The sequence below is a fragment of the Vanellus vanellus genome, assembly GCF_965231255.1.
Source record: "Vanellus vanellus genome assembly, chromosome: 4".
In the NCBI taxonomy this organism is placed as follows: Eukaryota; Metazoa; Chordata; class Aves; order Charadriiformes; family Charadriidae; genus Vanellus; species Vanellus vanellus.
In genome coordinates, this window is record NC_138909.1 from 13,005,104 (window position 1) to 13,019,948 (window position 14,845).

Genomic DNA, 14,845 nt, shown 5'->3' on the forward strand with positions numbered 1-14,845 from the left:
AGGAAATTAAACAAGATGTGCTTTTAAGTACAGCAGATGCAAAGATCTGTGACCTTCCTTGAGGTCCACTGCTACACCCAAATCCGAAGACAGCAACAGTGGCCACTGCAGGGAAGTTTAATTACTGTTTGCACTGGTTTTCATGAGCTAACATCTGCACGACGTCAGTCCTGTCCTTCCTTGCCCTACTGACAAATGTGACGACTCAGGAGCTGTACACAGATAAGGAATTATGTAAACAGCAGAGATCTTGCTTTCAAACAAATCCCAAAATAATAGTGGAGCTGACCACTGCACACACTTTCAGCTAGTACGCTGCCACCGAAAAGTCCCTAAACTTTGTTTCTCCTAGCCATAGCAACATCTCCAAACAACTTTCAGTGCAGTAAGTGGGGAAGAGATCCACATTTTTCACCTATAACCGGGGGAAGAGCTGATACACTGTACGCCCACTCAAAGGTAACCTGTGAGCAAATGCCCTGGTCTGTCTCCCTGCTGGTTGACTACTCAAAACGTATTTTCGACCATCACCATTACGAACGCCCATAAGCTACTTCTCCTTGAGAACAAGCTTAAAAAAATTACGTGTCTAGCAGTAAGTTAACACACAACACAAAAGACAGCACAAGTCAAGAAACACAAAGCAAAAGCAAATGAAAAACCCAAAAGCCTATTAACTGCAGAGCGTCTTACAGGGCACTTCTAGAGCAGTTCCACACATCCTTGTGCTAGGTCTTGTACAAATAAATTTGGAGACACCCAATAAAATTAAAACTCTAGTGAAGTCAGTACAAACTCACCCACCAAACTTTTCAAGATCTGTATATATCCTGTGACAGATACAATACATATACACTGCATCATTTCAAACACTCGATAAATGGAAAAACATACCTTTGCCTTCTCTAGCTTTCTTCTTTATACCTAGATCTGGAGACCCATCAGATAGAGTCGATTGGTGGGTCTTCGGTTTACGGCCAGCTGCACATAAAACAGAGGGGGGGAAAAGTATTAATCATATGTAAAATAAAAGTATTTTAAAGTTTGGCTTTGCTGAAAGAAGCAATTCATGCTTTTTTTTTCCCCCCTGCAATTTCCTTGCTACAGGTATGGGTAAATTTAAATTCTTAGATTACTACTAATACACATCCAGTTCAATTCATCATTTGGTTGCTTATTTCATACGCAGATTTAACTCAATTTCGGAAGAGTTAATGGGCAGGTGAGGTATGCACTAAATGTATAAAGTAAACTACAATTTATTTGCATTCTTTTAGTCCAGTGACTGTTTTACTCTGAAATGTATTATTTCTTCTTCTGCTTTGTTTTTGGCATTCTAGCATGGTTGTTGATCAAAGCATCCATTTTCCTGAGAAATTTGACTACTGAAATCACGAACATTTATTTCCACCTTGCACCTGCCTGTTAAAAGCCATAGGTAAAAGCTTCCACTCAGCGTGCGAGTGGTGCCGCACGGGATTCACATACGGCGGAGCACCAAGAGGGCTACAAAACGGCACCCGCAGCCTCCGCCATGCAGGACAGCGGTGCTGGAAGCCCACCTGGGCCGCAGCCCCCACCTGCCTGCTTGCCCTGCCCCGGCTCGCTGCGGGCTGGCAGGGCTCCCACACGCCTCCTCCTACCCTCTGCCAGCCCCTGCCAGGAGGCTTAAGAGGGGACTCCTCCGCAGGCGGCAGGCTCAGAGCTGCCTACCTTCCCGAGCCAGGGAAATCCTCTCCCAGCAAAACCTGCGGCTTCTTCATCCTTTCACACTTCGGTGACCTTTTTACTTAAGGTAAACAGGTCCCAGCAGGGAAGAGGATCATACCTCACGGCAGCAGGCTGTCAACAAGTCCACGCTTCTGCCTTCGGTTAAAGGCAAGCAGCAACGATTAACTCTCCCACCTCAGGCATGAGAGCGTTAATTTTTGCTGATGAACAACGTTCTTCATTAAACACTGAATTTCAAAAGGCATTAATTATGAAGACCAAAGTTATGGCTCTGTAACTACAGCTGAATGACCTTACACACTTAAAAGCAGGGATTTGGGCTCTGTAATAGGAAAAGAATATTTAACAAAATAGCCAGCACAAAATTTCAGAGCTTCCTGAGCACAGCCCTGTAATGCAATCTGCCCGGTAATGACCGGGCGCCAACCTCTCATTTGCTAGCTGAATGCTTAGAACTCAAACACTGTTCTGAGTAGTTTCTCCTCCAAGACACACCAATCAGACAAATAAGATACTTCTCTCACAAGGAAGACCTTGTTCTGATTTGTAAACTGATTTATGATTTTGTAAGTTAGTATTTACCCTGCTGTTTCATTAGAAGATCCCCGAGTCTACTCACTCTCCAAATGTTCAAATATTTCAGACACCAGTAGTTACCCAAGTTACAAGTAGTTACCAGTAGTTACAAGACCTCTTTGAATCCTCCTCTACCTTTCCTCCCCTGCGTAAACTGTGCTTAAAAAACACAACGAAGACATCATTTTCCTTTATGTCTTGGCGAAGCCCATTCTCTTGCTACTTTTTTTCTTTTTTCTTGTTGCAGACTAATTGTCTAAGAACTCACATTTCAGACTCCAATCAGTCTGATTATATGAGCAGAGAAATCAGATCACCTAACCTATCTCCACCAGTATCAAGTGTACCATCTGCTGCAGTGCACATCAGAAATAAATTTTGAGACTGCTGCTATGAAGAGCCATACATACCTTTCTTCTTTTTCATTGGTTCATGGATATCAGGGGAAGTTGGAACAGGAGATGCATCCATTGGTTCAGATTCCTCCGTTGATACCTCCACCACAGTTTCTGTGATTACGTCAGGTCTCATGGCCGCATGGATAAATTCTGGGGTTGACACGCAAGGAGGGACAAAAACTTCCACTATCAGGGAAGAAAAAAAAAAAAAAAAAAAGATTATCTGAGTGTCTGATGAAGTTTCTACCTTACTATTTTAACGTAACTTACATGAAATTATTTTAAACGAAGGATATGCAATAGCATAGCAAGATTCTGCTCCAACAACCTGTCACCTAGAAAATCAATGCAATTGCCAAAAACATGCATGCTTGCCAGTATTGTTAGGCGTAAGACAAGTATCACACTGATGTTCTTTAGAACTAAACTCAACTTTAAATAAAACAAATCAGAGCTTAATCTTTGATGCTTATTCCAACCTCCATTTCCTATTTTGTAGCTTTTGGGTTTCAGTTTGACCATCATCTCATCCAACACATATTAAGTAACTTCAGAACAAATGAACGCCAAGTTAAAGTAATCGTCGAGTTTAATTTTTTTAAACTGGTAACACTTTGCAACACTGTGTATTCAGATATTATTTCTAAAATAGAAAAACAGATTAACATACTTTTCCCTTAAAATAAAGAGTTATTTTAGCAATTTAAAATGTCAAATTCACAGAACCACAGAATGGTTGAGGTTAGAAGTGACCTCTGGAGGTCATCTGGTCCAACCCCCTGCTCAAGTGGGGCCACCTAGAACCGCTTGCCCAGAACTGCGTCCAGACGGCTTTTGAACATCTCCAAGGATGGAGACTACTCCACACCCTCTCTGGGCAACCTGTGCCAGTGCTCAGTCACCTACACAGTGGAAAAGTATTTCCTGATGTTCAGACAGAAAAGTTCATTTTAAATGCGTAGCTACTCAAGGATCTCTACCCAACAACCCCTTTGAGATAAACGATTTAATCTGTAAGTACGCTTGTTCCAGGGTGGAGAAATCACGCAGAAACTCAAACAAACCAGTAGTTTTGAAATAAGCAAGCAACTGTTTTAAACAGCACACAGTTCTCCACAGAAGCAGGTTTCCTAATTTGCTTGTTTTACTAACAAGTGGAAGGAGAAACGGCTCACAGAGCAGAAACTGTGGCTGACATACCAGGACTCCTGGCATCTCTCAGGCAGGTAGGAGACTCCATATGAAGCAAGGCCTCTGCAGCTTCAATTGTCTTATCCGTGCAGTGCACATTACTTCCATGAACCGATGCCTCCACTGTAGAAGGATCAAAAAAAAAAAAATTAATGAGAACAGATTACTTATAAAAGTCCACATGTTATCACTGTACAACTGCACTACTCAATCTTAAACATAACAATCCCAAAACTGTCAGGTGTCTTCTCACCTTTTATACCTTCCTGAACAACAGAAATATTTAGGAAGACATGAGACAAGCAGTACCAACACTGTCACTTCTTAAATTAGATTTCTTGTTAGATGCCTGTTTCACAACCAAACTCCTCATTTCTGTGAGGCGTTCAAGAGTTTACAGAAGCAGGCTTCTGGGATTTGTCTTCTGCCTTCAAGTTAACCAGAACAAACCAGATTGTAATGAAGATAGCTACAAACTGAAACAGCAGAGCAGAGAAGTAGGACCATCTCCAACTATTACCCCATTAGAACCTAAAGGTGACCTCTCTTCCGGTTTTCAGTCTCTTTGGATAAATATACATATACACACACAAATACAAGATTAGTTTGCAAAACAGACATATCCAGTTTCATTTTCTGACATTAAAAATACCTGTGAGCTGGGTTTAGCAGGCTTGCTTGTTAAAAAACAAAACACAAAGCGTAACAAACACTATGGGGGGGGGGGGGGGCGGTTTAAGCAATAACTAAGGAAGAAGGTAAAAACATCTCTTTTTTTAAAGTTCTGAAAGTTTATGAAAACTAAGTAACTAATCAAAAATAATTTGAAGTCACTTCAAGAGAGCACGTTTAAGTGTGATACAGCGCAGATGACAGCAACTTGAGCACAGCAGCAACACTAACAAAAACCCCAACTTATCGATCAAAAGTACAGCCCTATTCCCAGCCAACTCTATATTCCTCACCCTTGCAAAAGTTTTTAAAAGCGGCGACTGCAGAAACACCTGTTGCACATCACGCACGCTCTCTCTAAGGTACGCCGGCTCTCTCCAGTTGCTCTTTCCATTTATGGCCATCTGCTCAAAGCTGAACCGCTCCAGCGAGGCAGCCGGCAGCCCAGGAAATCTATCTTTAGCGTAAGCAGGGTCACCTATCTCCAGCGTCAGAGAACTAAAGAGGATTCTGTAATAATTCTCTACGAGAACTTCGAGGCACCTATCCTGTTACTGAAAACAGGATAGTAAGACTCCTAAGAAACGACTTGAGGTTTGTTTAGTGAAAAGCAGGGGAAAATACTGCTAGCGCTGCTTCTGACTTAAGAAAACACTGGATTACAAACAGATTCATGCGGGCACACACGGGGGGAAAAAAAAAAAAACCTTGCAGCATATTGCAGTTTAAATATTTAAACGCAAGGATTAAAAACTTGAAAAAGCTACTATCCTGCAGTCTAAACATATAAACCAGAAGCTGAAAGTGAACGAAATCTGGAAGAAGCACAAATGCAAAATTCCGGGCGGCTGAAACGTCTCGCTGAACCAGCCCAGCTGCCCACCCGCTGGCTGACTGCTGGGATTCCCACCACAGCCCTCTCCTGGGACGCTATTTAGGGGCCTTTATCTTTTGGCATAGTAGACGCCTGATAAAGCTGACATTCCACCACTGCTTCACCCCAGGCCAGGAACAACAAAAGCCTACCTAAGAGCACAGGAAAATCACGCTAAAGGAGAGGGTCTCTATTGCACCCTCTGTCCCTTAGATAATCGGTGGCAATCAGCGAGAGTTTTGCACCGTGAGCCCCTTCCCCAGCTGCAGGTCCCGGGTGCTCCCCGCGCCTGGGCAACGTGCTGTTTCTTTCCCAAGCAGTAGTCTGGGGGTGTCCTGAGTCGGAGGCTGGACACCCGCGCTGAAACTGAGTGGCCCTGCAGAAAACCGTCTGCCTAAACATTTTTCTTTCTAAAGAGAAGCTTCAGTTGCACAGAAATCGATGATTAAGTTTCCCCTCATCTATTGGATAAAACTTTCCACTGATCACCAGAATACAGGAGCAATATTCAGTTAGTCATTATAAATGCATCTATTCTACACCGATACTGAAATTAGAAAGTCCAAATCAGGATTTAACACGCTATTATTCAGAAGTATGAAAAAAGATTTAAAGCAGGTCAGCAAAGCTTTTCCACCAACCCCTCCGCCTCCCCCGCAGCAGAGCGCCGCACAATTTTTATTTCTGTTTCTGCTGGTTACCATTTTCGGGACAACTAGTTAGCTTGCTTCTGTGCAGGTATCAGGTTCACTACATAAAGGACTTCTCCGAAGAAACTCAAAGACCAGTTGCCAAATTTCAATTGTAAGAGCGTACTGAATTAACTTATTCAAGTAATTTACTCCTAAATGCTTAAAAGCATACAAAATTTTCCTACTTTTGTATCCAAAGTATTTCCTATGGGGCACAGTTTTGATGCTACACTGCAAGTATGATGTACTTAGCAGAGAGCAGGAATGAGGCAAAAAAGATAGCTGAAAGCCATCTTTGTACTTTTCCAGTATTATGGCATGCTGCTGAGGGGCTAGAGAGCAGGGAAAGGAGATGCAGCATTCCCCAGCATTAGGGACTAAGGCTGCAATACCCCAACAACAGAGCCAAGGAGCAAAGGAGCCACCCAACCTTTGCCATAAGTAACCCTCCCACTTCCAATAAAAATAGCACTATCTACTCCTCAAAAGCCTCCGACATTTGAAAATACAAACTTCACAAGTGTTTTTCCAACATCAGTTACTCAGGTCTCCACTAAAATTGCCACCTAAAAAGCATCAAGCAAAAAATAGTAACACTTCTGGCTATAGCTGGGGCACACGTGCTGTCTGTCTATCATGACAGTTAACAAACTAACCTAACATTGCCAAAAAGCCATCTATTACAATACTTACTGAAATGAGTGCTACTACCAAGTCTGAAGTCTTCTCAGCTACCTACGTTCTCCTTTTGCCAGTCCATGGTTTTAGCCTCAGAAGCGTCTGTCTACCCAGTGAGCGTTAGGAATTTTCAGCTGTGCTCAGGAAACATTATTGCACCAACACATTTGGAAGAGAAAAGTGCAAATTTGTATCTCAATACAAATTTTACATAAAATGTCTTTTTTTTCCATGCTAAAAAACGTCTAACTAACAGAAGACAGCAAGTCAGAATGCTCAGTCTGAAGGTGTGATGAAAAACAGAGCTAGAAAAGATATCCTGAAAGATGAAGTGAGGGAACACGTTCCCTCAGAGAGGGGATGGGAGAAGAGAAAAGCAGGCGGCTCTTCTTGCAGATGACTAGATCAAGCGTTGGCAACTAAACTACGCTTGTATCACAACACTTGGCAGCACTTCTCACAATAAAGACAGAGGGGGGAAAAAAGCAACCCAAAGGAGTAGGATTCCACAATTAAAAAAAGCCAACTTCAGTCAAATGCCATCATCACAGAAAATTGCTGGCGGTTATTTACTGTGCCGTACCTTTCAGGCTCGTAACGCTTGTGCCGTAGAAACATACATCATCACAGCAACCTTAATCTTCTCTCACTGAAGCCAAGGTTGTGATGCACAAGCACAGTTATCACAGCAGGCAGAAAAATTTCTAACCAAAGAATAACGTATATGACTCCTTTCTCTAAAAATGCCCGATTCACAAATTTTCTATATACTCATTTCAGGAAGAATATCACTTGCCCAAACGAAGTAAAGTGATTTACACAGATGGAAGTAAGTTTTCCAGACTTTGGTAACTGAATAACATGAGAACTGCCATTTATCGATCATGAACACATCAGAGCTAACACCACCACTTATCTTTCATTCTTTTAAACCAAATCTCATCTTACCGCTTTTATGAAGGAATCTGATTACTTAGCACTTTATTTTAAAACATTTCATTAAAAAAAAGCTTCTGGTTTGCATTCAGGAAAAAAAAAGTCCTCTTAGAAAAGAAAGTAATTTCAATTTTTAAAATGTAAACAGTTAACTACGCTAGTCGATGTCTATCTTCACTGTTGACCTAATGTCTTATAGCTCCACTTTCTAAACAAATAGGGTGTACAGTAGATTATTCAAGGCTCTCAACAGCTGTTACAAAATACCAAACTTGGTAATTAAGTCTGACAGGACCGTGCTTTAGCTTTACAGAAGAGAATACTGGCAACATATCCATTTTGAAACAACGCCCCCAGTTTTAACATAAAACAAGAGTAACAAAGTTAATTAAAGCAAGTGATGAGAGGGGGGGAAAAAAGGACTGAAATTTTCAAAATGGTACTTTTTGAAACTTCGATATAGCTCCCCTCTCTTTATCTGAAGAGCTATCAATGTCTGCATTTACAAGGTCAACACTTAACTGTAGCACCTGATTTACAATAGCTTATCCTTTAATACTATCAGGCAACCAGAACAATACTTTAATGAAGAATTCACAATTCCAAGCATGGAACTCAGTCAAGAGTGACTACACATACGCTAACAGACCTCATTAAAGTTTATTGGCATTCACATGCTTGTTTTATCTCAGCGTTTAAAAGACCACAGTAAACAGCAGTGGAAGGTAGCAACAGTGCTTAAGCAGCATTTTAATTAAAAACAGTTGAATTGCCTGTACAGGTAATACCCAGAAATCTTTCGGTATGCAACACTTGACTGGAAAAGAAGGCATTTTCAGTTTACTGCTTGTTTTATGGCAGACATTTGTTCAGAAACTGAAGAGCAATTCCTTGGGTTTTTAATAATTCCCTAAGCCTGGCATTGTTCGTTCAAAAGACTTTCAGCTGCATACAATTTAAGGATGATACATAACCCACTGCGTATCTGCGATCAATAAGGAAGATGAGAGCAATAGTCTCCAAACACTTGTTTCCCTGTGAGCCATATGTTATCAACCCAATATCGAGAGAAATATTAGCTACAAAGCCAAAACATATCTTTGTAAAGCCATTTAGGAGTTGCTTTTACAACCAGCAATTAAGATAACCTTAAGCAGTAACAATTTTGGTCCAGCTTTCTTCCCACAGTTACCAAACACTGAAGTTTTCTCAACACTGAGGCCAGCAGCCACAGGAAAAGGCAAGGTATAATTAATATAATCCCTCAGGATAAAGGATTCCTCTCTTAAATCCACGTGATACCATTTACATACATAAATAAGTAAACAGATATGGTATCCTGATAGCACAACGATGGGAATACTAGACGTGTAGGTATCTGTGTCCCTCAATACAATGCAAATATCAAAATAAAAAAATAAAAAAATAATTAAGTTGGCTGGGCTAAGGACATCAGAAAGAGCAATACAAAGGTCATTTGTTATTTATCTAAGGGTTGGCTCACAAGCAATCTAGTTGCATTGACTTAAGAAGCTGTTGACACAATAATCAACTATTTAAATGTCCTCTATTCATCGACAACCAAAATTTAAAAAGCAGCTAAATGAAATCTCCTGCAGCAGCGAGCCCTGCAGAAATCGGAGTTGTGTTCTACCAGCAAAGGGAAACTGTCTTCTCCATCCTACACAGGAGAGCGTCTAAATGCTTATGACACGCTCTGCTTTTTCCATTCTGCAGCAGAAGAGTTCTTTGTTGGGGAAGGGGGGGTGAGAGGGTGTCTCTGGGGTTTGTTCCCCTCCCTCCAAAACACCCCGGGTGTTTTTCCACATTAAATGAAATAAACCATTGCAGAGACTAGCTGACTTGCCCTGCTTTTTCAAAAGGTATCTTAACAAATTGCTAAATGACGGAGCGTTTACCTTTAGTGCACCTTCATGCTCGCACAGACCTACCGCCGCATCAACGCAAACCCAGCAGTAAGGAATACTCTCCATTAGCTCGTGTCCAGGCACTAACCACACCATTCACTACCTATAACGCTATACACCGTACCGCTGCGTATGACTTCCAATAACTACTTTAAAAAGTTGAGCTCCACGTTGTAAAGGCAAAAATAAAACCACAGCTGGTATGACTTCTGCGGAGAACTGAAGCTCTGACGTGGTATTTGTGCTTTTGAGCGGTGTGACCTCACTTGTGTTTTCCCTGGGCCTGACATTAAAAGGCAAATCCCGGGATCACCGGAGCATCCCGTCGTTACAAGCGGCAGACTTAAAAAAAAAAAAAAAAAAAAAAAAAAAAAAGAGACCAAACTGTGCCCGGTTCTGGACACGTCCCCAACATGGTGCCAGTGCTCGGGTAAACGGCCCTCGTCCCGGCAGCGACCGGGGCTTCAGGACCCGATGGGGCCGGGAGGTGCGCGACACCTGTACGGCCCGGCGGTAGCGAACGGCACTGCGGCGCCTCGCCTCCTCCCGCCTCTCTGGCCGCGGGCTGCCCGCAGAGCCCCGCTCCGCCGGACCCTTCCCGCCTTCGCCGGCAGCGCGGCCCGGGCCCCTCCTGGCGGGGTCGGTGGCGGGATCACGCTCCAGCCGGGGACTGAAGCCCTGTGTGTGTGTCGTGTGTCCCCCTCCCCCCGCCGCCAGGAGGGGCAGCCACGTGCGGCCCGGCGGCGGCAGCGGCGCCCCCACTTCCGTGTTTACACTCCGCTTCCCTCCAATTCCGTGCGCGCCCCGTCAGCGCCGCGGGGAGCCGCCACTCCGCCGCCCGCCGCGCGCCCATTGGCGGCCGCCGCGCCCCGCCCCGCCCCGCCGCCCTCCGGCCGCCAACGGCGGCGCCTCCCATTGGCGCGCGGCGGCCGCGCCGCACCGCCCCTCCCGCTCGGGGGGCCCCGGGGAGAACGCACCGCTTCCGCTACGCACCGCGCGTGGGGGAGGGGACGCCGTCCCCCCCGTCGTGTCCCCCCCCCCCCTCCGCGCGCCGCTTCTCCCCCGCCCCCCCCGCCCCGCACACGTGGGCCGCCGCCGCCAGCGCAGAGTTTAAAAGGGCACCGGGGGGGGGGGAACCGGGCCGCGGCCCTGCGTGCGGTACGCGGCGCTCGGCCTGCTTGCTCAGACAGCGTGGCGGCGGCGGGAGGAGGGGAGGGCCGGGCCGGGCCGGGGGAGGCGGGAGGACAACAATCTCCGCACACTTCCTGGTTCCTCACTCCGGCCGCGCAAATCCCGCAAAACTCCTCCGCCCGTCCCGCCACAACTTCCGCTGCGGCGGCGGTAGTGGGGCCGCCCGCCCGGGGGGCAGGTGCCGCCGCCGCCGGCCGCACGCCGAGCCGGTGGCTACCAAGGTGATCACTTCCTGATTGCCCTCCATTGCTTCCCCGCCCGCCGCCGGAGCGCGGCGTGCGCCGCCGCTCCCCCCCACCACCACCACCCCTTCAACACACACACACGCACACCCCGTCCTCCCCGCTCCCGCCGCCCCCGCCGGCGCGGTGCCGCTTACCGGCCCGGATGAGGAGGTCGAGCTGGTTCGTGGGCCCCTCATGCAGGGACGTCGCCATGTTTACGCTGCCGGAACGGCTTCACATTGACCGGCGGGCGGGAGCGCGCCGGCAGAGGCCGGCGGCGGCGCCGGCGGGAGAAGCGCGCTCCCGCGGGGCGGCGGGCAGGGCAGGGCGGCGCGGCGCGGCGGGCACCGCCACGGCGCGGCAGCGGCGGGAGCGGCGGCGGGAGCGCTTCCTGCGGAGCGGCGCGGCGCGGCGCACGCGATCCTTCCGCCGCCGGCCTCAGACAGGAAGTGCCGCGCCGGCACTCGCCGCCGCCGCAGCGCGGGGCCGCCCGCGGGCGGGGGAAGCCGCCGGAGCCCCGGGGCGCGGGCGGCGTCTCCCCGCCCCGCCGCTTCGCATAGCCCCGGGGGGGCGACCGGGGGCGCGTCCCGGGGCGGAAGGGGGGCGAGGAGTCCCCGCCGCCCCGGCACAGACCCGAGCGGCGACCGCCGCCGCCTCCTCGCGGCACCCCGCGTACCGATAAAGCTCCTTTCCGGGGCAGCGCTTCTCTGGGGATGCGCCCGATGGGCCTCACCCAGGCCACCACGAACACACGGACAAGTTTTCTCCTCGGCAAGTTCCTGGGCTACCTACTCTAGTCAGTATTTTGCCAGAAAACTTCAGTCTTTCTGGAATGCGATGCCCCTCATCTCCCTCACTCCAAGGGAACTTTAGACTTTAGATGCCTTTTCCAGTTAGCCAGAGGCCCCATCCTTCACCAAATCGAGCAGATTTGGGGGGGGGGGAGAAAGTTGCGTTGCTTTCTTACTTAGAAAACATCATCACCACCATTTTTTTAGGGTTGTGTCCTCTCCCACCTGAAGCGCCACCTGCTCTACTAACACCGCAGCCTTCCCCGCCAGGCCCCCGGCACGCTGCGGCCGGACAGAAGCAGCAGTCACAAGAACGTGTTCTCCAAGCTTCCCGGCCGAGCCCCCCCGTGCTGCTCCTTCCCAGGGTCACACCAGAGCTGCGTGTAAAGAGCAGCTACGCCAATTAAAGCAAAGCACATCCTACACGGAGCTATGCACGGAGGTCATATATAGGAAGTCCTTCGTTAACGCCACACACACCTGGCCAGGCCTATATTGTTAAACCATTATTAGGAGGCTCGAGCAACCACTGACTGCCCAAAGAGACTTTCCTGTACACAACAGCTTCACAGCTCTGTTAGAACATGGTGAAGGGCACCAGCTGCATCCATCTGACCAAAAGGAATCTCACCCCCCCTCTCAAGTTTGAGCAGTCGTAGGATCTAGATCACAAGCAAGAACTGAGAGGCGTTCTTCCCCAGCACAGAAATCACAGAATAGTACCCAGCACAAATCACCTCCAACTGGTAACTTCAGAACCTCAAACTTTTGACAGATCATACTCCTACTACGACTCTCAAGGCTTTTTAGGAATACAGTTTAATGACCATATTTATATACACAACTAAAAATTCAGGCATTCTGTAGACTTCACTTTGTTTGTCATCTCACTGGATGATGAACAGCACCTGCAAGGGAGATCGCTCATTCTCCCATTCAAGCCACGATATCTAAAGGTAGCTCTGTGCTCAAGTTTTGCCAGCCCAGCTCTTTCCAGCCAGAGGCATGGACAAAAAAGGCACTCTCCAGCCAGCTGTGACGGCAAAAAGCTCTCATGCAGATACAGCTCTGCCAAGAGCAGAGTGCTCCTGTCAGCTTATGTTATTCAGAGAGGTGGAATAGCAGCGTGAACAAGAATTCCTTCTGTCAGCGGATTTCCACTAGGGGACTCTGCTGTATTCTCCAGCAGAGATTTTTCTAATGGAGACAAGCCCAAGGACAAGTAAAGGCATTTTAAGTAGGCGCACACTTCAATGTGCAGTAAAACTTCACTAAAACATCCTCAAATTGAAGAGGAAACCTCTAGTGGCAGTGTAGTTCAGCAACACCATAGATTCAGCTTACATCCCAAAGTACTGAAATAACTGTGTACTCACATCACTTTGTCCTGTGTACCTACTGTTGCTAAAAATCAAAATTCACCCACACTTCTTTGCAATAGAACACCTTAAGAATAGTTTGTCAGATTAGATCCAGATCAAAAGGTGCACCGAGACACTAAACACCTCTGAAGATCCAGACCTGTGTCAATAGGAGTTCACAGTGAGATGCTTTGGAAAAGATGCATTCATAGTTTGCTGCCTTACTGTTTGCCAATTAATTCAGTGAGGATTGTTTACTGATTGCAACTTCCAGTCGTAAACTGAAGCGTTTGACTCATATCCAAGTTGTTCTCTCTACCCCCTACGGGTAGAATGAAGTTTTGCCTAAGATATGTGGACTCCTTGAATAAACGCATTCAAGTGATCTGCGTGTGTAATTTTTGACAAAGACCATGTGTCCGAAATTAATAATAATAATAAAAAAAGAGTATAAAACATCAATGCCGTTTTTTAAGTGGCATTTATTTACTACTGCGAGCACAGACTTAGCAGAGTGCTTGCCAATTCACATCAAATGGACTCGAACAGCTGCACACATTATTCTGATTCTTCGCTCTCTCTGATCGCACACAGAGAGAGTATCCCCGAATGCCCACGGGATTCCAGCCAGCTGAAAAAAGGCCAAGCCTACGCACTTTCAAGATTATACTGTAAGCAACTACAATAAATCTATGAAGTTATAATTTTGACCTGTGCCCAACTTATTTATGTGAGTATAGTATTAAAGCATAACACTGTTTTCAAGGGGGAATGTGATTTTCCCCAGAAGTTTTACAGTTCCGTCTGTTTAAACTATGTGATTTCCAGTATTTTATGCTGAACACTAATTGATTTGCCATGCCAATAAAATCTTACTGTTTCAGGGGAAAACGACAGTCAATAGTGGAAAAAAGTAAACACGCACTTAACTTTTTAATCTCTTTTAAAGCCTCCTTTTTAGACAGAAGGCTAACAAAGAGGGATACAAAATCTACTCAGAGTGGTGGGTGGCCCAACGAGACAAGAAATATTTACTGTAATATAACAGGACCACATGAAATTGCAGATTAACTTACGTTTCTCTGGCATGAAAAAACTAGAAAAAATATATAGAAACAAATCCATGAACAGCATCATTCTTTGTCAGAGAGAAACATATTTATTAGCCTTTTTTTTTTAACTGTTGGAGTGTACAGAGATTAAGCTTTATTGTAATTTTTTAAACCATAAGCTCAGCTGCCAAGACAGCCAGGTAGACCTACACGCTCACATGTTACATCTACCAACTGCCAGGATAAAAAAAAAAATCAACACGTTCTAATATGCAGGAAAACTACCATTCAAAGCTATGCTTATGACACACAGGAATGTACTAAACGTAAGTCTTAAGTAATTTCAAGACAATAACAAGTAATCACATTTTTAGCTGACAGCACCTCCATCCCTGTGCCCGTCACAGTCTTTGGTATATAAGGAACCTGGACAACAGGAACACCCAAGTGAATTGCATCTCCCTACTTGTACAAACACAGGAGTAAAATATCTATCAACTCGTGCTTTCTTGTTAAGTGATATGGACAACTTTGTTCACATTAAGGGAAA

General features: G+C 46.1%; 1 protein-coding gene across 3 annotated transcripts in view; it reads right to left on the reverse strand.

Annotated features, from left to right (window-relative positions):
* ELF2 (E74 like ETS transcription factor 2) overlaps positions 1-14,845 on the reverse strand; it is a 37,939-nt gene that overhangs the window by 5,373 nt on the left and 17,721 nt on the right. Inside the window, exons 1-4 of one of the 3 annotated variants that reach the window (XM_082482637.1) lie at positions 11,247-11,310; positions 3,906-4,019; positions 2,718-2,891; positions 895-981 (exon numbers count right to left, since the gene is read on the reverse strand). In XM_082482637.1, the coding sequence (XP_082338763.1) occupies positions 895-981; positions 2,718-2,891; positions 3,906-4,019; positions 11,247-11,304 (433 nt within the window). In that variant the 5' untranslated portion in view covers positions 11,305-11,310. Of the gene's footprint in view, positions 1-894; positions 982-2,717; positions 2,892-3,905; positions 4,020-4,861; positions 4,975-11,246; positions 11,311-14,845 lie in introns of those variants that run through there. The other 2 variants (XM_082482638.1, XM_082482636.1) reach the window with 2 other exon arrangements.